The following is a 24,200-nucleotide window of genomic DNA, read 5'->3' as shown; positions in this document are numbered from 1 at the left end:
CAGTCAGAGAGTGGGAGAGAGATGCCAGTGCCAATACTCCTGTCCTCACCATGACTAGGCCAGTAAGTGGACTGTTGTGGGAACAGTTCTACTAACCCACACAATGACATCATAGCTTTGTGTTCTAATGTTTGACTGTCAGACAGGTCCAGCATATTGTACCCTCTTTAAATACAGCAACAATACCTTATCCTCTGGTCATATAAACATGCTCTACAATAACAATATACAACCATCTGCATAAACACATTTGGATAGAAAACGTTGTACCCTATACCAGGGGTGTACAACTCTTACCCTATGAGGTACAGAGACAGCTGGTTTTCTGTTCCCCCTGATAATTCAATTGTACCCACTTGGTGTCCCAGGTCTAAGTCAGTCCCTGATTAGAGGGGAACAATGTAATCCCAGGTCTAAGTCAGTCCCTGATTAGAGGGGAACAATGTAATCCCAGGTCTAAATCAGTCCCTGATTAGAGGGGAACAATGTAATCCCAGGTCTAAATCAATCCCTGATTAGAGGGGAACAATGTAATCCCAGGTCTAAGTCAGTCCCTGATTAGAGGGGAACAATGTAATCCCAGGTCTAAATCAGTCCCTGATTAGAGGGGAACAACGTAATCCCAGGTCTAAGTCAGTCCCTGATTAGAGGGGAACAATGTAATCCCAGGTCTAAGTCAGTCCCTGATTAGAGGGGAACAACGTAATCCCAGGTCTAAATCAGTCCCTGATTAGAGGGGAACAACGTAATCCCAGGTCTAAGTCAGTCCCTGATTAGAGGGGAACAATGTAATCCCAGGTCTAAGTCAGTCCCTGATTAGAGGGGAACAACGTAATCCCAGGTCTAAGTCAGTCCCTGATTAGAAGGGAACAATGTAAATAATGCAATGGAACTGGCTTCAAGGTCCTGAGTTAAGTTTGAGAGCTGTATACAATAGCATTATGTAAGGTAGGAAACCCATGGGGGCAAACTAATTGTTTTCCATAGCACCGTCCGTGGGTGATATTGTTCAGAGTGGGTAATTGGTGTTAGCTCATTGTTCATTCCATGTATTCTGTTTAGTGTAGAGTCCTGGCTGTAAACAATGCAGTGGCTCTCTCACCTGGATAAAACGTCTCACACACATCACAGCCCAATCCCACATTGACCCCTAGAGTGGAGCAATATGGTAATAGCTACAACTTGCCCTCTGATAGGCTAACTCAGGGGTAGGCAGCCCTGTTCCTGGACCAATGTGCCCTCTGATAGGCTAGCTCAGTGGTAGGCAGCCCTGTTCCTGGAGAGCCGCAGGATTGTGCTTTAAACCAACCTGGAAGACCAGGTGTGTTGAATTTAGTCAATCACTGAACTGACCAATTGAGCTAATTGATCAGTTCAGCAAATTACTAAATTCAACACACCTACTAGTCTTCCAGGTTGGTTTAAAGCACAATCCTGCGGCTCTCCAGGAACAGGGCTGCCTACCCCTGACCTGGGGGAAAGTTTCACCCCACTGCTTATACCAATCAACTCCTCTCTGAATAGGTTCTAGGGGTTGATTTGGGATTGGGCCTCTCTTTTCTTTGCCAAAAACACTTACGTCTCCAAACTGGTTCTGAGAACTCTCTCACTGGTGTCTAGTGCCACCTTGTGGTGAGATTATATATACGAAACACTGAATATGGTCTTCAGTGAGCATCTATGAAAAGGGATCATGTTGCTAAAAAAACAACAATCAAATATGACTGATGCATGAATATTAAAATGTGGTGTAATTAGTTGTGCTGTGTTTCACTTGGGGCGGCAGCGTAGCCTAGTGGTTAGAGTGGAGGGGCGGCAGGGTAGTCTAGTGGTTAGAGTGGAGGGGCGGCAGGGTAGTCTAGTGGTTAGAGTGGAGGGGCGGCAGGGTAGTCTAGTGGTTAGAGTGGAGGGGCGGCAGGGTAGTCTAGTGGTTAGAGTGGAGGGGCAGCAGCGTAGCCTAGTGGTTAGAGTGGAGGGGCGGCAGGGTAGTCTAGTGGTTAGAGTGGAGGGGCGGCAGGGTAGTCTAGTGGTTAGAGTGGAGGGGCGGCAGGGTAGTCTAGTGGTTAGAGTGGAGGGGCAGCAGCGTAGCCTAGTGGTTAGAGTGGAGGGGCGGCAGGGTAGCCTAGTGGTTAGAGTGGAGGGGTGGCAGGGTAGCCTAGTGGTTAGAGCGTTGGACTAGTAACCGGAAGGTTGCTAGTTCAAACCCCCGAGCTGACAAGGTACAAATCTGTCATTCTGCCCCTGAACAGGCAGTTAACCCACTGTTCCCAGGCCATCATTGAAAATAAGAATGTGTTCTTAACTGACTTGCCTGGTTAAATAAAGGTAAAATAAATAAAAATTGTTATCGACCTAGCAGAGTACAACAGGAGATGAGGTGAAAAGAGCGAGACACAGAGTTGTCTGTAAATCAAAGCTCTGCCTTTTAATTATGGAGAACAAGGGTTTTAAAATGACATTATCTTCGGTTACGTCTCACTTCATTTTTCAGTCGTGTGAATTATAAAGGAATTTGTACAGTGACAACATGTTACCAATCAATCCAAACCATATACTGAGAGACGGCAATCATTTTCCCTTTAGTGTTTAATTCATCATTACAAACAGAGTGACCAGAGGAGACTTCAGCACAGATGTTCTCCTAGGCCTCGGTGACCAGAGGAGACTTCAGCACTAATGTTCTCCTTGGCCTCGGGGACCAGAGGAGACTTCAGCACTAATGTTCTCCTAGGCCACGGGGTGTGTGTGTGTCTGCTTGTACACATCTGTGTGTGTACACATTTGTTCCTGTTTTTGCTACAAATCATATTGTTCAGCGTTGGGACAATAACGTTTTTACGAAGAGGAATGTGTACTTCTGTACCTGCACTCCATTCTATGAGACAGAGGGGGGGATCAGGGACTGGACAGCCCAGCAGAGTGAGTCTGGATGGATGGATTCTGCTCCTCCATCCAGTGAGAGACCAGCATGATGACTAGCTCCATCCATAGCTACTGTTGCTACTGTTGTTGTTATTGAGTTAGTTGTACTAGCTCCATCCATAGCTACTGTTGATGTTGTTGTTGTTGAGTTAGTTGGATTAGCTCCATCCATAGCTACTGTTGCTACTGTTGTTGCTATTAAGTCAGTTGGACTAACTCCATCCATAGCTACTGTTGCTACTGTTGTTGTTATTGAGTCAGTTGGACTAGCTCCATCCATAGCTACTGTTGCTACTGTTGTTGTTGTTGAGTCAGTTGGACTAGCTCCATCCACAGCTACTGTTGATATTGTTGTTGTTGAGTCAGTTGGACTAACTCCATCCACAGCTACTGTTGTTGAGTCAGTTGGACTAACTCCATCCACAGCTACTGTTGTTGTTATTGAGTGAGTTGGACTAACTCCATCCACAGCTACTGTTGTTGTTATTGAGTCAGTTGGACTAGCTCCATCCACAGCTACTGTTGTTGTTATTGAGTCAGTTGGACTAGATCCATCCACAGCTGCTACTGTTATTGAGTCAGTTGGACTAGCTCCATCCACAGCTACTGTTGATATTGTTGAGTCAGTTGGACTAGATCCATCCACAGCTGCTACTGTTATTGAGTCAGTTGGACTAGCTCCATCCACAGCTACTGTTGTTATTGTTGAGTCAGTTGGACTAACTCCATCCACAGCTACTGTTGTTATTAAGTCAGTTGAACTAACTCCATCCACAGTTGTTGTTGTTATTGAGTCAGTTGGACTAACTCCATCCACAGCTACTGTTATTGTTGTTGTTGAGTCAATTGGACTAGTCAGTTGGACTAGCTCCATCCACAGCTACTGTTGATATTGTTGTTGTTGAGTCAGTTGGACTAACTCCATCCACAGCTACTGTTGTTGTTGTTGAGTCAGTTGGACTAACTCCATCCACAGCTACTGTTGTTGTTGTTGTTGAGTCAGTTGGACTAACTCCATCCACAGCTACTGTTGTTGTTGTTGAGTCAGTTGGACTAACTCCATCCACAGCTACTGTTGTTGTTGTTGTTGAGTCAGTTGGACTAACTCCATCCACAGCTACTGTTGTTGTTGTTGTTGAGTCAGTTGGACTAACTCCATCCACAGCTACTGTTGTTGTTGTTGTTGAGTCAGTTGGACTAACTCCATCCACAGCTACTGTTGTTGTTGAGTCAGTTGGACTAACTCCATCCACAGCTACTGTTGTTGTTGTTGTTGAGTCAGTTGGACTAACTCCATCCACAGCTACTGTTGTTGTTGTTGTTGAGTCAGTTGGACTAACTCCATCCACAGCTACTGTTGTTGTTGTTGTTGAGTCAGTTGGACTAACTCCATCCACAGCTACTGTTGTTGTTGTTGAGTCAGTTGGACTAACTCCATCCACAGCTACTGTTGTTGTTGTTGTTGAGTCAGTTGGACTAACTCCATCCACAGCTACTGTTGTTGTTGTTGAGTCAGTTGGACTAACTCCATCCACAGCTACTGTTGTTGTTGTTGAGTCAGTTGGACTAACTCCATCCACAGCTACTGTTGTTGTTGTTGAGTCAGTTGGACTAACTCCATCCACAGCTACTGTTGTTGTTGTTGAGTCAGTTGGACTAACTCCATCCACAGCTACTGTTGTTGTTGTTGAGTCAGTTGGACTAACTCCATCCACAGCTACTGTTGTTGTTGTTGAGTCAGTTGGACTAACTCCATCCACAGCTACTGTTGTTGTTGTTGAGTCAGTTGGACTAACTCCATCCACAGCTACTGTTGTTGTTATTGAGTCAGTTGGACTAACTCCATCCACAGCTACTGTTGTTGTTGTTGAGTCAGTTGGACTAACTCCATCCACAGCTACTGTTGTTGTTATTGAGTCAGTTGGACTAACTCCATCCACAGCTGCTACTGTTATTGAGTCAGTTGGACTAACTCCATCCACAGCTGCTACTGTTATTGAGTCAGTTGGACTAGCTCCAGCTACTGTTGTTATTGTTGAGTCTTGTCTCTACGCTGCCAGCATCTCTCTGTTCTCCTTGTTCCTTGCTGGTCTTCTCTCTTGAGAACAAAGAAAACATGGTCAGGGATTGTATCTACAATGTGTCTCAGAGTAAGAGTGCTGATCTAGGATCAGGTCCCTCTGTCCCTCTGTCCATATAATCCTATTAATAAATTACCTAAAAAGGTCAAACTGTTCCTAGATCAGCTTTTACTGTGAGACTGTCAATACTTACCACCACAATGATTGAGGTAATGTAACAGGGTAGACAGTACTACTACCATCATAATGATTGAGGTAATGTAACAGGGTAGACAGTACTACTACCATCATAATGATTGCGGTAATGTAACAGGTTAGACAGTACTACTACCATCATAATGATTGAGGTAATGTAACAGGGTAAAGACAGTACTACTACCATCATAATGATTGCGGTAATGTAACAGGGTAGACAGTACTACTACCATCATAATGATTGAGGTAATGTAACAGGGTAGACAGTACTACTACCATCATAATGATTGAGGTAATGTAACAGGGTAGACAGTACTACTACCACCATAATGATTGCGGTAATGTAACAGGTTAGACAGTACTACTACCATCATAATGATTGAGGTAATGTAACAGGGTAGACAGTACTACTACCATCATAATGATTGAGGTAATGTAACAGGGTAGACAGTACTACTACCATCATAATAATTGAGGTAATGTAACAGGGTAGACAGTACTACTACCATCATAATGATTGAGGTAATGTAACAGGGTAGACAGTACTACTACCATCATACTGATTGAGGTAATGTAACAGGGTAGACAGTACCGTTACCTGGCTCTGTCTCAGCTGGTTCTGGAACCTCTGGTAGAGGCTCAGTGGGGACCTCTGGAAGTTCTACATCTTCTCCCTGCAGCGGTAGAGGGAGACAACGGTTACACAGGTTAAACAGGACTTGATCAGGTCAACCAGTTAAGTGCAATTAACTACCAGGTGGAAAAGAAAACCAGAAGTGTTTTGGTCCTCCATGGCAGGTGTTGTTTCACCACCCTCTTCCTCCTGGTATTATACCCAGAGGAGACTGATGTAGATCAGTATGATACACACCTGAGTGATAGTCTCCAGCTCAGATAACAGCCAGAGGAGACTGATGTAGATCAGTATGATACACACCTGAGTGATAGTCTCCAGCTCAGATAACAGCCAGAGGAGACTGATGTAGCTCAGTATGATACACACCTGAGTGATAGCCTCCAGCTCAGATAACAGCCAGAGGAGACTGATGTAGCTCAGTATGATACACACCTGAGTGATAGTCTCCAGCTCAGATAACAGCCAGAGGAGACTGATGTAGATCAGTATGATACACACCTGAGTGATAGTCTCCAGCTCAGATAACAGCCAGAGGAGACTGATGTAGCTCAGTATGATACACACCTGAGTGATAGCCTCCAGCTCAGATAGCACAGCATCCTCATCCTCCTGAGTCAGGGAGCCTGACAGCAGCTCATCTATTTGCTGTAGGATCAACCAGAGCAGAGCATGTCAGCTGGGCAGCAACACACACTACACTGAAGACTGAAGTACTTGGGATGGATTAAGAGTTAGGACTGTAAAAAGGGGTATATCCAATTGATTGAGGACACCATGGGAACAGAGAAACTCACCCTCTGGTATTCTATAGCATCCTGGGTCTCATCCATGATCCTCTCCACGTCCTCTAGTGACATGGCCTGAGAGGACGAGACAGGGACAATGTCAAGTTAGGAGCAGAAAGTCTTCTAGTTTACTTATTCTCTCTGTCTCTGTCTCTCTCTGTGTGTGTGTGTGTGAGAGAGAGATTAAACATTGTCTCTCTTAAAGAGAAGAATTCACTGAGCAGGCTGTGGCCAGACAGCCAGCCAGCCAGCCAGCCAGACAGAGTAACCCAGGATACGGAGCAGCAGTCACACCACTAGGCTCGCTGTAGTCAGGGATTTGGAACCTAATCCTTTAATCTTCAAACAATGTGCACAGTGACGCTGGCTAACACACCGTCTGTTCTTCTGGGGTGCAGATCACATAAAAGGTTACATGCCAGTGGAAGGTTTATTTATTAACACTTAGGACACTGAGCTGAATGTCTTACACCTGTGTGAGTGTGTGTGCATGCCTAACCACACGTGAATGTGTGACTGTGAACGTGTGCTTAGTCTGTCATGTGACTCACTTGTATTCTGAGGAAGAGCAGATTCCCCCATAGAAAACCCTAGACTAAGAAGCGAACCATAACCTACCTCATGCATACTCTTCAGACAGTCATTTCCAACCTTCAGCCCCTCAATGACTTTCATCTCGATCTGGACAAACTCAATGTCTTGAACCTGTGAAAACATTTACACTACATGCTAAGATAGGAGAACCCAGCACTGAACCTGTAAAAAAACAGCAGTACGTTAAGATAGGAGAACCCAGCACTGGAACCTGTAAAAACACATCAGTACGTTAAGATAGGAGAACCCAGCACTGGAACCTGTAAAAACACATCAGTACGTTAAGATAGGAGAACCCAGCACTGGACCTGTAAAAACACATCAGTACGTTAAGATAGGAGAACCCAGCACTGGAACCTGTAAAAACACAGCAGTACGTTAAGATAGGAGAACCCAGCACTGGACCTGTAAAAACACATCAGTACGTTAAGATAGGAGAACCCAGCACTGGAACCTGTAAAAACACATCAGTACGTTAAGATAGGAGAACCCAGCACTGAAACTGTAAAAACACATCAGTACGTTAAGATAGGAGAACCCAGCACTGGAACCTGTAAAAACACATCAGTACGTTAAGATAGGAGAACCCAGCACTGAAACTGTAAAAACACATCAGCACGTTAAGATAGGAGAACCCAGCACTGGAACCTGTAAAAACACATCAGTACGTTAAGATAGGAGAACCCAGCACTGGAACCTGTAAAAACACATCAGTACGTTAAGATAGGAGAACCCAGCACTGGAACCTGTAAAAACACAGCAGTACGTTAAGATAGGAGAACCCAGCACTGAACCTGTAAAAACACATCAGTACATTAAGATAGGAGAACCCAGCACTGGAACCTGTAAAAACACATCAGTACGTTAAGATAGGAGAACCCAGCACTGAACCTGTAAAAACACATCAGTACGTTAAGATAGGAGAACCCAGCACTGGAACCTGTAAAAACACATCAGTACGTTAAGATAGGAGAACCCAGCACTGAACCTGTAAAAACACATCAGTACGTTAAGATAGGAGAACCCAGCACTGAACCTGTAAAAACACATCAGTACGTTAAGATAGGAGAACCCAGCACTGAACCTGTAAAAACACATCAGTACGTTAAGATAGGAGAACCCAGCACTGGAACCTGTAAAAACACATCAGTACGTTAAGATAGGAGAACCCAGCACTGGAACCTGTAAAAACACATCAGTACGTGAAGATAGCGTTCACCATACAGAACATCCAAGATATACCCAGCCAGGAAACCTTTTAGAACAGAGGTTGGCTGTGCAAAACATGACATCAATGTAGTTACATTCTATAAAAGTCAATGAAACCATAGGACCCAAGAAGAGCCTCAGCCTCACCATGCGTTCCAGGTTTGATATCTGGTTCTCAGTCTTGTCTAGCAGTTGATCCTGATAACGCTTCTTCTTGAGAAGAACCAGTGCCTTCCTACAGAGTGGAAGAACACACTGCACAATAAACCAAGTCCTTACATTACAAGTGTTTATTTTGCTTATCATAAAGTCATGCATTGATCAGATTCAGTCAGTCCACAATTCAACAGTTAGATTCTGGTGATATGCATGCATTGGTGATTTGACTAGACTTGATATATCTTAGTCCCAGCTGTTTGCTAGTATAATGGGACATCTAAGATGAATAACGTTCATATGCAGTTAAGTGGTTAACACAATGTATTCTACTTTTCCATTCTGTAATACACAGGATTGTATTGGTGCAAGGTTGAATGTTATGGCCGGTTCTATGTGCTGATAGTGTGGGAGCCAGTTGTACGTGCTGATAGTGTGGGAGCCAGTTGTACGTGCTGATAGTGTGGGAGCCAGTTGTACGTGCTGATAGTGTGGGAGCCAGTTGTACGTGCTGATAGTGTGGGAGCCAGTTGTACGTGCTGATATTGTGGGAGACAGTCTAAAAGGTGCCAGTTGTACGTGCTGATAGTGTGGGAGCCAGTTCTACGTGCTGATAGTGTGGGAGCCAGTCTAAAAGGGGCCAGTTGTACGTGCTGATAGTGTGGGAGCCAGTCTAAAGGTGCCAGTTCTACGTGCTGATAGTGTGGGAGCCAGTTCTACGTGCTGATAGTGTGGGAGCCAGTTCTACGTGCTGATAGCGTGGGAGCCAGTTCTACGTGCTGATAGTGTGGGAGCCAGTTCTATGTGCTGATAGTGTGGGAGCCAGTTCTACGTGCTGATAGTGTGGGAGCCAGTTCTACGTGCTGATAGTGTGGGAGCCAGTTCTACGTGCTGATAGTGTTGAAGCCAGTCTAAAGGTGCCAGTTGTACGTGCTGATAGTGTTGGAGCCAGTCGAAAGGTGCCAGTTGTACGTGCTGATAGTGTGGGAGCCAGTTGTACGTGCTGATAGTATGGGAGCCAGTTGTACGTGCTGATAGTGTGGGAGCCAGTTCTACGTGCTGATAGTGTGGGAGCCAGTTCTACGTGCTGATAGTGTGGGAGCCAGTTCTACGTGCTGATAGTGTGAGAGCCAGTTCTACGTGCTGATAGTGTGGGAGCCAGTTCTACGTGTTGATAGTGTGGGAGCCAGTTCTACGTGCTGATAGTGTGGGAGCCAGTTCTACGTGCTGATAGTGTGGGAGCCAGTTCTACGTGCTGATAGTGTGGGAGCCAGTTCTACGTGCTGATAGTGTGGGAGCCAGTTCTACGTGCTGATAGTGTGGGAGCCAGTTCTACGTGCTGATAGTGTGGGAGCCAGTTCTACGTGCTGATAGTGTGGGAGCCAGTTCTACGTGCTGATAGTGTGGGAGCCAGTTCTACGTGTTGATAGTGTGGGAGACAGTTCTACGTGCTGATAGTGTGGGAGCCAGTCTAAAGGTGCCAGTTCTGAGGACACTGGTTATTAAGGGCTCAGAAACGGCTCGTTATTTTGCTCTGCTTCTGTGCTGGAGGCATCTCCCTGTTACAACGTGTACTAATCCACTGACTTCAACAACTGCGACGGTCTTCATTTAACCTGGAAACATTACAACAAGACAGAACAAACACATCTGGGACCTATAGCCTAGATGATGCCTGAACAAGTGAAGTATCCATTCTCACTCTTTCTTTCCATCCTTCAGCAGCTGCTTGGCCAGACTCCTCTCCTTCTCCAGCTGCAGGGTGACTCTCTTCTGGTAGTGCTTCAGTTTATCTCTCTGCTGTTTCAGTTGCTGGAGAGTTGAACATACACAACGGGATAACCAGACACCGTCTCAATACACTCTTTTCTGAACATTGTTTACCATATAGATAGCTAGTGACCTACAATATAATTCTGCCATGAAAATAGTTAGCTGGCTACAGTCCCTAGCTAGTTAGCTATAAATACCTGTCACACCCTGTCATTTGCAGGCTCAGACAGTGCTGATGCGATCACAGCTGGCTAATCTAATTTAGTTAGCTACTGTTGATCACTTTGAGACGTCACGTCATCGTTTTAACAACTGTGACTGTCCCATGATCTGTCCCATTATCAACACCGCGCCTGGGTGTTGATAACTAGCTAACGGTAGCTAGCAGGCAATTGTTACCAAGTTAGTGTGTAGATCAGACAGCTAGCTAAAGTTAATCCAGGCCAGCAAACTAGCTAGCATCTCTACTATTGAAACAGGCTAGCAACAACAACTGACCAGAATCGCTCGGTCTTGTTCTGTAACTCGAGAAGGGCGACTCTTTCTCCCGAAAACGTTTCCCATAACGTAGCCACATCCCCGCCACGATCCTCTACTTTGATACAAAAGCTATTTTTTCTTGGGGGAACATGTTTTTGTCATTATGCTTACAAGTCGTTGTTCTTAGCTAACACATTCTGGTAACATAATTCAAAGCCACATCCTGTCCGGGTTTAGTACGGCATCCGAGATAGGTCCATTTATTTCAATGACGTCGGTAAACCCTGGATTGCGCATGCTATGTATCAGCCAATGAGAGCCTTTGAAACCACCTGTCGGCTATATTGTCACTCCCCAGTGGTGCAACCGATCAACCACCAATCGCTCCAGTAAAAAGGTGGAAAAACCTTGCGTAGGAGCAGTCCTCCATAGGAATTAATATAATTCTACAGTATTTCAATTAAATATTTCAAGGACAAAATTACATGTATTTAAGTATTTGTTTGTTGTAGTGGGGACACTTTCTAACTCTTATGTGTGTGAGTGCCTTAAAATATAGAATGCCGAGTGCCTTAACATCTATAATGCTGTGTGACTTACAATCTATAATGCTGTGTACCTTACAATCTATAATGCTGTGATCCTTACAATCTATAATGCTGTGTGACTTACAATCTATAATGCTGTGTGACTTACAATCTATAATGCTGTGTGATTTACAATCTATAATGCTGTGTGATTTACAATCTATAATGCTGTGTGACTTACAATCTATAATGCTGTGATCCTTACAATCTATAATGCTGTGATCCTTACAATCTATAATGCTGTGATCCTTACAATCTATAATGCTGTGTGCCTTACAATCTATAATGCTGTGATCCTTACAATCTATAATGCTGTGATCCTTACAATCTAGAATGATGTGTGCCTTAAAATCTAGAATGATGTGTACCTTAAAATCTATAATGATGTGTGCCTTAAAATCTATAATGATGTGTACCTTAAAATCTAGAATGATGTGTACCTTAAAATCTAGAATGATGTGTACCTTACAATCTATAATGATGTGTACCTTACAATCTATAATCATGTGTGCCTTAACTATAACTGTGGTTCCTGCTTTTGCAGGAACAAGCTTGTATCGGCATCTAGTGGTTCCTACATTTCTATAAATAACAAGTACAAAGCCTCCCCGAGCCGGCTCGGCTACCCCAATAACATCAACCTGGTAGTGGGCCGGCTCGGCTACCCCAAGTACATCAACCTGATAGTGGGCCGGCTCGTCTACCCCAATAACATCAACCTGGTAGTGGGCCGGCTCGGCTACCCCAAGAACATCAACCTGGTGGTGGGCCGGCTACCCCAATAACATCAACCTGGTAGTGGGCCGGCTCAGCTACCCCAAGAACATCAACCTCGTAGTGAGCCGGCTCGGCTACCCCAATAACATCAACCTGGTGGTGAGCCGGCTCGGCTACCCCAATAACATCAACCTGGTGGTGAGCCGGCTCGGCTACCCCAATAACATCAACCTGGTAGTGGGCCGGCTCGGCTACCCCAATAACATCAACCTGGTGGTGAGCCAGCTACCACAATAACATGAACCTGTCCACTAGGTGTCAGACTACACCACTTTTGATACTGGCATGTCTTTGTGCTTGCCAGTTCACCTCTGTTTTACCACTTGGCTAGATACATTAACTACCAGTGCTTGATTTGGACTGAAATAGGTTTGGGTTCACCTGTTTTACCACTTGGCTAGATACACTAACTACCAGTGGTTGATTTGGACTGAAATAGGTTTGGGTTCACCTGTTTTACCACTTGGCTAGATACACTAACTACCAGTGCTTGATTTGGACTGAAATAGGTTTGGGTTCACCTGTTTTACCACTTTGCTAGATACACTAACTACCAGTGCTTGATTTGGACTGAAATAGGTTTGGTTTCACCTGCACTTGTCTTTTCTTACTATCAGTGACTGTGCTAATAGCTGCTTTATTGAGGGAAAGTTGTACTTACTATGACTGTAATATAGGGTTGTATCACCTAGCTACCTTAAGATGAATGTACTAACTATAAGTCACTCTGGATAAGAGTGTCTGGTAAATTACTCATATGTAATATTTGTGCAGTATAATATTGTGTAATCTATAAATGACTGTATATCTAAATGACTGTATATCTAAAAGACTGTATATGGGGGCGGCAGGGTAGCCTAGTGGTTAGAGTGTTGGACTAGTAACCGGAAGGTTGCAAGTTCAAACACCCGAGCTGACAAGGTACAAATCTGTCGTTCTGCCCCTGAACAGGCAGTTAACACACTGTTCCTAGGCTGTCATTGAAAATAAGAATTTGTTCTTAACTGACTTGCCTGGTTAAATAAAGGTAAAAATAGACAAACACAGAAAGCTTTTTTACATTTATTTTTAAAATGTAATTGATACACCTGGTCCAATACTTCAACAAACGCAGAAAATAAACAGTAGTTGAGAATTTTCAAACAAAGAAGAAAAGCATGACCACAACAAAGAATCCACACTGTACAATGACGGGTTATCTGACTGTTAAGGGCCCCTGCAGTACTGTGATTGTGTCCAACTCGTAGTAAACAAACATCACATCAGTGATAATACTTACCAGTAATTCACCATCTACACCATTTCAGTTGTTGATGGTTTCCTCTCATCCTAATCCAGGGAATGTTTAACATGCTAATGTACAGGCAGTAGGCCGATAGTCTAGAATCCAAAGGAAATATCACTGTAATTCAGACGGTGCAACCCAATGCTCTCTCCATCCTCCTGAAGTGTGAACTCATTCACTACTCCCTGCAAGTTCCAACGCATTGGATTGGTGTAGACTCGGGTTAGAGGAACAGTCATTTCCTTTCCATGCAGGGAAGTGAACAAGTGAGAGATTATTGGGACACAGCCACAGATTCAAGTGACACAATAGTGAACCAGAGCAATATTCAGTGTAGATGCCAAGCTACGGTAAAGCCCTCGGTGTCCTGAAATGAACTGGCATGGAACCTAAACTGAATATCACTGTTTTATTCCTTTTGATGGTTCACTGACACAATAATGAAACGGACTGATATTCAGTCAGGGATCCAGGCTAGAATTGAGCAGGACACAGCATGCAGGATGACACAGCATAGAGAACAGAGAGAATCAGGTTACAGGAAATAAAGGCTTTAGAAACATCATGCATCCTTTCTCCTCAGTCCCCCTTACACATACATATAGAGTACACTCTTAGAAAACAGGGTTCTAAAAGGGTTCTTCGGCAGTCCCCATAGGAGAATCCCTTTCGGTTCCAGGTAGAACCCTTTTTGGTTCCAGGTAGAACCCTTTCCGGTTCCAGGTAGAACACTTGAGTTCCATCCTTTTGGGGTTCTACATGGAACCCCTAAAGGTTCTACCTGGAACCAGAAGGGTTCTAACTTGGAACCATAAAGGGTTCTTCAAAGGGCTCTCCTATGTGGATAGCCAAAGAACCCTTTTAGGTTCTAGACAGCACCCTTTTCTCTATTTCAATAAATGATCTGTTTTCCAGTCACATTTAAAAATAAGTCCGTTATATTCGCCATTCCTTGATATCAATGAATAACCTGAAAGATAAGTGACAATAAATACGTGGTCCGTTTTCATCAAGTTTGACTCATCACTCTGATGGAAGACATCATGAAGACTTTGGGTTGTGTCGTCAAGTGTAAGAGCTGTGTCGTCAAGTGTAAGAGCTGTGTCGTCAAGTGTAAGAGCTGTGTTGTCAAGTGTAAGAGCTGTGTCGTCAAGTTTAAGAGCTGTGTCGTCAAGTGTAAGAGATGTGTCGTCAAGTGTAAGAGATGTGTCGTCAAGTGTAAGAGCTGTGTCGTCAAGTGTAAGAGCTGTGTCGTCAAGTGTAAAAGCTGTGTCGTCAAGTGTAAAAGCTGTGTCGTCAAGTGTAAGAGCTGTGTCGTCAAGTGTAAGAGCTGTGTCGTCAAGTGTAAGAGCTGTGTCGTCAAGTGTAAGAGGAGCTGAATGCTAGATTGGTTAGATGACAGTTTGTAATAGCGATGACAGGTTGGGGAAGACTGAAGACAGTTCATGTAATAACCATTTAACAGTCTATGGCTGTGAAGGAAATCAATCTGGTTATTTGCTGTCCCCTGAAATCCATCAAAGGTGACGTCACTCACAGGAAAGTATATAAACGTTCAACTTGGTTCATAACAATCATGTCTTCTGATCTGGCTCGAGACGAACACTCACATTTGAAGAAAACACATAACTGAATTGTTGGTTTGTTTGGGGAGAGATGCAAGTGCACTTTACACTCAGGGTTCTATGTAGTCTCCTGGTTTCTACACGTACAGTACAGGACTTTGAGAGTGTCAGTGTGTTCCTGAGCCATTATTGACCCCATACCTCCCGCATTTAAGTAACAGATGGCCAGGAGAGCAGGATGAGACATCCATGGACAGGGTGATCTGTAAACTCTGCTTCCTCAGTACAGTGGTAGTCCCAGACAGACCCTTCCTCAGTACAGTGGTAGTCCCAGACAGACCCTTCCTCAGTACAGTGGTAGTCCCAGACAGACCCTTCCTCAGTACAGTGGTAGTCCCAGACAGACCCTTCCTGAGGGGGACCAGTAGGCCATAGTTGGGGGCTATACCTGCTGGAAGTCTGTCCCAAAGTGTCTGATCTGTGCGTCAGTCATAGACAGGTAGGTAGTTCTCATTCTGGGAGAATACTGCAGGAGGAAGGAACAAAAGACACGTTAGATCCCATAATTGTGTGAAAGAAAAATAGTTTCAATCAAATCAATCAATCAAACTTTGAAAAATTTTCTGACATTTTCAGACATTTGTTTTGATTAGGAGGTGCTAGGTGGTGGGTAAGTTAGAGAGACGTGCGACTCAGTGTTCTGAACTACAAGGTAGTTAAAGTCGGCAGGACACAGGTCACGGGTGAAGGGCAGGCAGAGGTCAAAGGTGAGGGGCGTGTGGCCGAGATTTGGGTTAGTGGCGGGAGGGCACATCACATGAAAAGTTCCACTCACAGGTTAACACACTGAGGACACAACATCGCCGGAGGTTAGAGGTCACAGAGTTTAGAGAGATCGCATTGGGGTCAGGACCAAACGAGCTAATAATGTGGGTTAATAACGGGCTAATAATGGTCAGTCTCATTCCGGAGCTGTAGGGTTACAAAAGCAATAATTAGAACTAAGAACTAGAACTAAGAACTAGAACTAAGAATTACAAGTAAGACTTAGAACCACCTCTTATTAGACGGGCGGAAGGAGAATGAGAGCGGTACAACAAAGGAAACTATCCTCCTTAACAAAGGAAAGGGTGTGTAAAGGTACACAGTAAGGTTGTGTGTAGTGTATCCTCCTTAACAAAGGAAAGGGTGTGTAAAGGTACACAGTAAGGGTGTGTGTAGTGTATCCTCCTTAACAAAGGAAAGGGAGTGTAAAGGTACACAGTAAGGTTGTGTGTAGTGTATCCTCCTTAACAAAGGAAAGGGTGTGTAAAGGTACAGTGAGGGTGTGTGTAGTGTATCCTCCTTAACAAAGGAAAGGGAGTGTAAAGGTACACAGTAAGGTTGTGTGTAGTGTATCCTCCTTAACAAAGGAAAGGGAGTGTAAAGGTACAGTAAGGTTGTGTGTAGTGTATCCTCCTTAACAAAGGAAAGGGAGTGTAAAGGTACACAGTAAGGTTGTGTGTAGTGTATCCTCCTTAACAAAGGAAAGGGAGTGTAAAGGTACAGTAAGGTTGTGTGTAGTGTATCCTCCTTAACAAAGGAAAGGGAGTGTAAAGGTACACAGTAAGGTTGTGTGTAGTGTATCCTCCTTAACAAAGGAAAGGGAGTGTAAAGGTACAGTGAGGGTGTGTGTAGTGTATCCTCCTTAACAAAGGAAAGGGAGTGTAAAGGTACAGTAAGGTTGTGTGTAGTGTATCCTCCTTAACAAAGGAAAGGGAGTGTAAAGGTACACAGTAAGGGTGTGTGTAGTGTATCCTCCTTAACAAAGGAAAGGGAGTGTAAAGGTACACAGTAAGGTTGTGTGTAGTGTATCCTCCTTAACAAAGGAAAGGGAGTGTAAAGGTACAGTGAGGGTGTGTGCAGTGTATCCTCCTTAACAAAGGAAAGGGAGTGTAAAGGTACACAGTAAGGGTGTGTGTAGTGTATCCTCCTTAACAAAGGAAAGGGAGTGTAAAGGTACAGTAAGGTTGTGTGTAGTGTATCCTCCTTAACAAAGGAAAGGGAGTGTAAAGGTACAGTAAGGTTGTGTGTAGTGTATCCTCCTTAACAAAGGAAAGGGAGTGTAAAGGTACACAGTAAGGGTGTGTGTAGTGTATCCTCCTTAACAAAGGAAAGGGAGTGTAAATGTACAGTAAGGGTGTGTGTAGTGTACAACAGAACACTTACTGTTTCTAAATGTCTACGGGGAACAGAAAAGATAAAAATAAAGTTAGAAGCAAAATATGAGTAAGACGTCTGGTTAGGATTGTAAAAATGTCAAAGTGTTCTTTAAGACAGCGTGAAGAGATATGTTAGGTTCTGGCCTATACCCTATATGGTAGATGTAGAAAAACCAAAAGGACAGTATGATTGGCACACAAACAGGTTTTCGTCTCTGTCATTCGTACCAAAAATATTATATTTTTACAATATAGGATGGACAACTGCATATTGGCAACGGCTTAAAAACATCCAGTGGAATATATAACGCTTCATGAATAAATAGGTTCCATCGATCCACATAAACCCACATCTGAATTGAATCTGTTTAAAAGACAGCTTCCTAGCATCTCGTCCCACTTGTTTCCTGATGCCAGAGACTGACCCTGTGTGTTAGTGGTATCATCTAGTCCCACTTGTTTCCTGATGCCAGAGACTGACCCTGTGTGTTAGTGGTATCATCTAGTCCCACTTGTTTCCTGATGCCAGAGACTGACCCTGTGTGTTAGCGGTATCATCTAGTCCCACTTGTTTCCTGATGCCAGAGACTGACCCTGTGTGTTAGTGGTATCATCTAGTCCCACTTGTTTCCTGATGCCAGAGACTGACCCTGTGTGTTAGCGGTATCATCTAGTCCCACTTGTTTCCTGATGCCAGAGACTGACCTTGTGTTAGTGGTATCATCTAGTCCCACTTGTTTCCTGATGCCAGAGACTGACCCTGTGTGTTAGCTGTATCATCTAGTCCCACTTGTTTCCTGATGCCAGAGACTGACCCTGTGTTAGTGGTATCATTTAGTCCCACTTGTTTCCTGATGCCAGAGACTGACCCTGTGTTAGTGGTATCATCTAGTCCCACTTGTTTCCTGATGCTAGAGACTGACCCTGTGTTAGTGGTATCATCTAGTCCCACTTGTTTCCTGATGCCAGAGACTGACCCTGTGTTAGTGGTATCATCTAGTCCCACTTGTTTCCTGATGCCAGAGACTGACCCTGTGTTAGTGGTATTATCTAGTCCCACTTGTTTCCTGATGCCAGAGACTGACCCTGTGTTAGTGGTATCATCTAGTCCCACTTGTTTCCTGATGCCAGAGACTGACCCTGTGTGTTAGCGGTATCATCTAGTCCCACTTGTTTCCTGATGCCAGAGACTGACCCTGTGTGTTAGTGGTATCATCTAGTCCCACTTGTTTCCTGATGCCAGAGACTGACCCTGTGTGTTAGCAGTATCATCTAGTCCCACTTGTTTCCTGATGCCAGAGACTGACCCTGTGTGTTAGTGGTATCATCTAGTCCCACTTGTTTCCTGATGCCAGAGACTGACCCTGTGTGTTAGCTGTATCATCTAGTCCCACTTGTTTCCTGATGCCAGAGACTGACCCTGTGTTAGTGGTATCATCTAGTCCCACTTGTTTCCTGATGCCAGAGACTGACCCTGTGTTAGTGGTATCATCTAGTCCCACTTGTTTCCTGATGCCAGAGACAGACCCTGTGTGTTAGCAGTATCATCTAGTCCCACTTGTTTCCTGATGCTAGAGACTGACTCTGTGTGTTAGCGGTATCATCTAGTCCCACTTGTTTCCTGATGCCAGAGACTGACCCTGTGTGTTAGCGGTATCATCTAGTCCCACTTGTTTCCTGATGCCAGAGACTGACCCTGTGTGTTAGCTGTATCATCTAGTCCCACTTGTTTCCTGATGCCAGAGACTGACCCTGTGTGTCAGCGGTATCATCTAGTCCCACTTGTTTCCTGATGCCAGAGACTGACCCTGTGTGTTAGTGGTATCATCTAGTCCCACTTGTTTCCTGATGCCAGAGACTGACCCTGTGTGTTAGTGGTATCATCTAGTCCCACTTGTTTCCTGATGCCAGAGACTGACCCTGTGTGTTAGCGATATCATCTATTAAACAGCGGCTGACATTGTAGCTGTTCAGTTCTAATAACACCACCACTGGGCCTCTCCTCTCATGGCAGGGTATGCAGCACACCCTGTGTTCTGTAGAACAAGAAGTACTCTTGTCTTGACTTCTGTGCAGACTTAAGTGCTCTGTAGTCTCCCTTGCACGCACGTGTCTGTGTGTAAGAAGAGACTAAGTGTTCTGACTCTGAAGAGTTTGATTCTCTCCCTGCACACAGCAGCACTAGAACAATGGTTCTGATTCACAGCAACATCCTGTAACATTACCAGTCAGCCCATACTGTAACATTACCAGTCAGGTCATACTGTAACATTACCAGTCAGGTCATACTGTAACATTACCAGTCAGCCCATACTGTAACATTACCAGTCAGGTCATACTGTAACATTACCAGTCAGGTCATACTGTAACATTACCAGTCAGGTCATACTGTAACATTACCAGTCAGCCCGTACTGTAACATTACCAGTCAGCCCATACTGTAACATTACCAGTCAGGTCATACTGTAACATTACCAGTCAGGTCATACTGTAACATTACCAGTCAGGTCATACTGTAACATTACCTGTCAGGTCATACTGTAACATTACCAGTCAGGTCATACTGTAACATTACCAGTCAGGTCATACTGTAACATTACCAGTCAGGCCATACTGTAACATTACCATTCAGGTCATACTGTAACATTACCAGTCAGGCCATACTGTAATATTACCATTCAGGTCATACTGTAACATTACCTGTCAGGTCATACTGTAATATTACCAGTAATATTGTAACATTACCATTACCATACTGTAACATTACAGTAGCATCTCTCTAGGGTCATTAGCAGGCTAACCTCTCTCTACAGTCAGTAGCAGGCTAACCTCTCTCTACGGTCAGTAGCAGGCTAGCATCTCTCTACTGTCATTAGCAGGCTAGCATCTCTCTACGGTCATTAGCAGGCTAGCATCTCTCTACGGTCATTAGCAGGCTAGCCTCTCTCTACGGTCATTAGCAGGCTAGCCTCTCTCTACAGTCATTAGCTGGCTAGCATCTCTCTACGGTCATTAGCAGGCTATCCTCTCTCTACGGTCAGTAGCAGGTTAGCCTCTCCCTAGGGTCATTAGTAGGCTAGCCTCTCTCTAGGGTCATTAGCAGGCTAGCATCTCTCTACGGTCATTAGCAGACTATCCTCTCTACGGTCATTAGCAGGCTAGCATCTCTCTACGCTCATTAGCAGACTATCCTCTCTACGGTCATTAGCAGGCTAGCATCTCTCTACGCTCATTAGCAGGCTAGCATCTCTCTACGGTCATTAGCAGACTATCCTCTCTATGGTCATTAGCAGGCTAGCATCTCTCTACGCTCATTAGCAGGCTAGCATCTCTCTAGGGTCATTAGCAGGCTAGCATCTCTCTAGGGTCATTAGCAGGCTAGCCTCTCTCTAGGGTCATTAGCAGGCTAGCATCTCTCTACGGTCATTAGCAGGCTAGCATCTCTCTAGGGTCATTAGCAGGCTAGCATCTCTCTACGCTCATTAGCAGACTATCCTCTCTACGGTCATTAGCAGGCTAGCATCTCTCTACGCTCATTAGCAGGCTAGCATCTCTCTAGGGTCATTAGCAGGCTAGCCTCTCTCTACGCTCATTAGCAGGCTAGCATCTCTCTAGGGTCATTAGCAGGCTAGCATCTCTCTACGGTCATTAGCAGGCTAGCATCTCTCTATGCTCATTAGCAGGCTAGCATCTCTCTAGGGACATTAGCAGGCTATCCTCTCTCTACGGTCATTAGCAGGCTAGCATCTCTCTAGGGTCATTAGCAGGCTAGCATCTCTCTAGGGACATTAGCAGGCTAGCATCTCTCTACGGTCATTAGCAGGCTAGCATCTCTCTATGCTTATTAGCAGGCTAGCATCTCTCTAGGGACATTAGCAGGCTATCCTCTCTCTACGCTCATTAGCAGGCTAGCATCTCTCTAGGGTCATTAGCAGGCTAGCCTCTCTCTAGGGTCATTAGCAGGCTAGCCTCTCTCTAGGGTCATTAGCAGGCTAGCCTCTCTCTACGCTCATTAGCAGCGAGTAGTATTTGAGAGTATTTGATTGGTATAAGCAATATGACGCAACGTCCAGATAGCCTATCAGATAGCAAGGTGGATCACAAGTGCATAGGGTGCAGGTTTTAGGAGACGATTTAGGACTGGGCCAATTATCTGGACCAGACGTTCTTATCCAGAGAGATTTACAGGAGCAATTAGGGTTAAGTGCCTTGCTCAAGGGCACATCAAATAGTCAGCTCAGAGATTTGAACCAGTGACCTTACGGTTACTGGCCCAACACTCTTAAACGCTAGGCTACCTGCCTCCCACAGGAGGTTTCTGTCAGGTTGTGGATACTGTATGGTAGACACAGTGAAGGCAGCAGGGTGTCTTGGAGAATGTCTGTGGTCCTTCAGTACAATATGTGTTAGTGTTGATGCCATTATCTAAGGGACCTGTCTGGCGTCTGGCTCTACAGACAGTAACTCTATACATGAGTGTATCAGTGGTCCTTCAGTAGAACGGAGCCCTGTTAATGTTAATGTCAGTGACATCATCACACGAGGGACCTGGCCTCTAATGTTAGTGGCCAACGCACCGAGGGTGGCGGGGATCCCCTTCCGATCAGAGGAACGTTCTCATAACGAGGGTTCCCTCCAAACAGCATGGACTGATTCCTATAGGAGAGAGAGATGGGAGGAGAGACAGACAGAGAGAGAGAGTGAGAGATTTCGAGAGCCGAGAGAAACAGACAGAGTGAGAGAGAGAGAGAGAGAGAGAGAGAAAGAGAAACAGACAGAGTGAGAGAGAGAGAGAGAGAGAGAGAGAGAGAAAGAGAAACAGAGAGAGAGTCAACTTATCTGATAAAACAAACACAGTGCTGCTTATTCCAGACACACAGACATGGACACACACACATGGACACAGATACGGACAGGGACACACACACATGGACACAGATACGGACAGGGACACACACACATGGACACAGATACGGACAGGGACACGCAGACACATGGACACAGACATGGACAGGGACACGCAGACACATGGACACAGACATGGACACAGATACGGACAGGGACACGCAGACATGGACACAGATACGGACAGGGACACGCAGACACATGGACACAGACATGGACAGGGACACGCAGACACATGGACACAGACATGGACACAGTTACGGACAGGGACACGCAGACATAGACACAGATACGGACAGGGACACACAGACACATGGACACAGACATGGACACAGATACGGACAGGGACACGCAGACACATGGACACAGACATGGACACAGATACGGACAGGGACACGCAGACATGGACACAGATACGGACAGGAACACACAGACACATGGACACAGATATGGGCAGGGACACGCAGACACATGGACACAGATACGGACAGGGACACGCAGACACATGGACACAGATACGGACAGGGACACATGGACACAGACATGGACACAGATACGGACAGGGACACGCAGACATGGACACAGATACGGACAGGGACACGCAGACACATGGACACAGACATGGACACAGATACGGACAGGGACACGCAGACACATGGACACAGATACGGACAGGGACACGCAGACACATGGACACAGACATGGACACAGATACGGACAGGGACACGCAGACATGGACACAGATACGGACAGGGACACGCAGACACATGGACACAGACATGGACACAGATACGGACAGGGACACACAGACACCCTACCGCACCTCCTCTCTCTACTTACATGTACTCTGAGGTGGGGAGGATGGCGGCAGTCTGTGATGGAGGGTGTGGACTGGCCTGGCTGTCCAGACTGCTGCTGTAGCTACAGAAGCTGTGTACATGGCTGGCTCTGCTGGGGTTGAAGGTCATATGACGGGCCTGGGGGTTAAACGGATCCTCCTCATCGATGTCGTCATAGGCCCTGTCCCTGAGATCCCCACAGGGGGGAACACAGTCAGTCAGCGCCAGGCTTTCTGTTAGTTTCATTTAAAGGAAGGGCACAATGGTGCCCAAAGCAACATCCAGCCCCTCTAGCATCAACATCCAGGCCCTCTAACATCAACATCCAGGCCCTCTAGCACACAGGAGGTTGGTGACACCTTAATTGGGGAGGACAGGCTCATGGTATTGGCTGGAGCTGGAGTCGGTGGAATTCTATGAAGTACATCAAACACATGGTTTCCATGGTTTCCAGGTGTTTGATGCCATTCCATTTTCTCCGTTTCCAGACAGTATTATGAGCCGTCCTCCCCTCAGCAGCCTCCACTGGTCTAACATCAACATTGTTCATTGAAACCTATAAACACAGAATAACCACTATAGCAGACATCTTTTAGGCCGTGAATCTCCCAGACCTTATTTGGTTAGGCTTAGGCGTAAAGGTCAAGGTTGGGGTTGGGGATGTGGTTACAGGTAGGTTGAACACACATAGACAGGATACAGTGTTACCAGTGCCTACCTGCTGGTGATGAGGGTCCATGCCCGGGGGATGGCACACAGCATGGCACAGAAGGCACTGACCGACAGCAGAGAGAAGAGGCAGAGGTAGAGGAGACCCTCCACCCCGTCATAACACACCCCCATCAGACCATCCAGGTAGTTCTACAACACAACATACCCTCACTGTTACCCTCACTGTTAAGGTTATAACTCCTTTTCTATTTCACAAAGTCACAAAGTGGAGTGTTGTGAGATAATAGTTTTGGGGGGATTTCAAAGAACCTAAGAGCACCTTTTGTCTTTTCATTCAAGTGTCTCTGGGTATGTTCTCATTCTACAGAAGCATTCTGACTGTAACCATGACGTCCTCTCGTGTCAGGGTAATCATCTCACCTTATGGAGCCCCCTGCAGTCTAGCAGGGCTGTTAACTGGTTCAGGTTGAACTCTGTAGAGTTCAGCAGGCGCTGGATGCCCAGAAGATCTCTCTGTAGACAAGGTGTAAAGACAGT

General features: G+C 45.3%; 2 protein-coding genes across 5 annotated transcripts in view; both read right to left on the bottom strand.

The window, feature by feature from the left end:
- Nucleotides 1-2,399: 2,399 nt before the first annotated feature.
- LOC109882641 (charged multivesicular body protein 6) lies at nt 2,400-11,108 on the bottom strand. 2 transcript variants are annotated; one of them, XM_020474740.2, is made up of 8 exons: nt 10,851-11,108; nt 10,282-10,391; nt 8,571-8,658; nt 7,239-7,325; nt 6,630-6,695; nt 6,400-6,480; nt 5,797-5,872; nt 2,400-5,020 (listed from the first exon to the last, which is right to left on the bottom strand). In XM_020474740.2, the coding sequence occupies exons 1-8, from the start codon at nt 10,914-10,916 to the stop codon at nt 4,971-4,973; spliced, it is 624 nt and encodes a 207-aa protein (XP_020330329.2). In that variant the 5' UTR covers nt 10,917-11,108; the 3' UTR covers nt 2,400-4,970. The 2 variants fall into 2 exon arrangements, with proteins under 2 accessions (XP_020330329.2, XP_020330328.2); XM_020474739.2 differs by having other exon boundaries at nt 4,694-5,020; nt 5,791-5,872; nt 10,851-11,085.
- A 2,134-nt stretch (nt 11,109-13,242) lies between these two features.
- The window catches only part of LOC109888350 (protein tweety homolog 2-like), an 81,017-nt gene continuing 70,059 nt past the window's right edge, over nt 13,243-24,200 (bottom strand). For 2 of the 3 annotated variants that reach the window (XM_031821215.1, XM_031821217.1), the window contains 5 exons: nt 24,084-24,176; nt 23,710-23,852; nt 22,993-23,178; nt 21,825-21,903; nt 13,243-15,572 (listed from right to left, as the gene is read on the bottom strand). In XM_031821215.1, the coding sequence (XP_031677075.1) occupies nt 15,489-15,572; nt 21,825-21,903; nt 22,993-23,178; nt 23,710-23,852; nt 24,084-24,176 (585 nt within the window). In that variant the 3' untranslated portion in view covers nt 13,243-15,488. The remainder of the gene's footprint in view (nt 15,573-21,824; nt 21,904-22,992; nt 23,179-23,709; nt 23,853-24,083; nt 24,177-24,200) is intronic. The other variant, XM_031821216.1, reaches the window with a different exon arrangement.

This window comes from Oncorhynchus kisutch, unplaced genomic scaffold (genome assembly GCF_002021735.2).
Source record: "Oncorhynchus kisutch isolate 150728-3 unplaced genomic scaffold, Okis_V2 scaffold3923, whole genome shotgun sequence".
Classification (NCBI taxonomy): Eukaryota; Metazoa; Chordata; class Actinopteri; order Salmoniformes; family Salmonidae; genus Oncorhynchus; species Oncorhynchus kisutch.
This window is presented reverse-complemented; position numbering and strand designations above follow the sequence as displayed.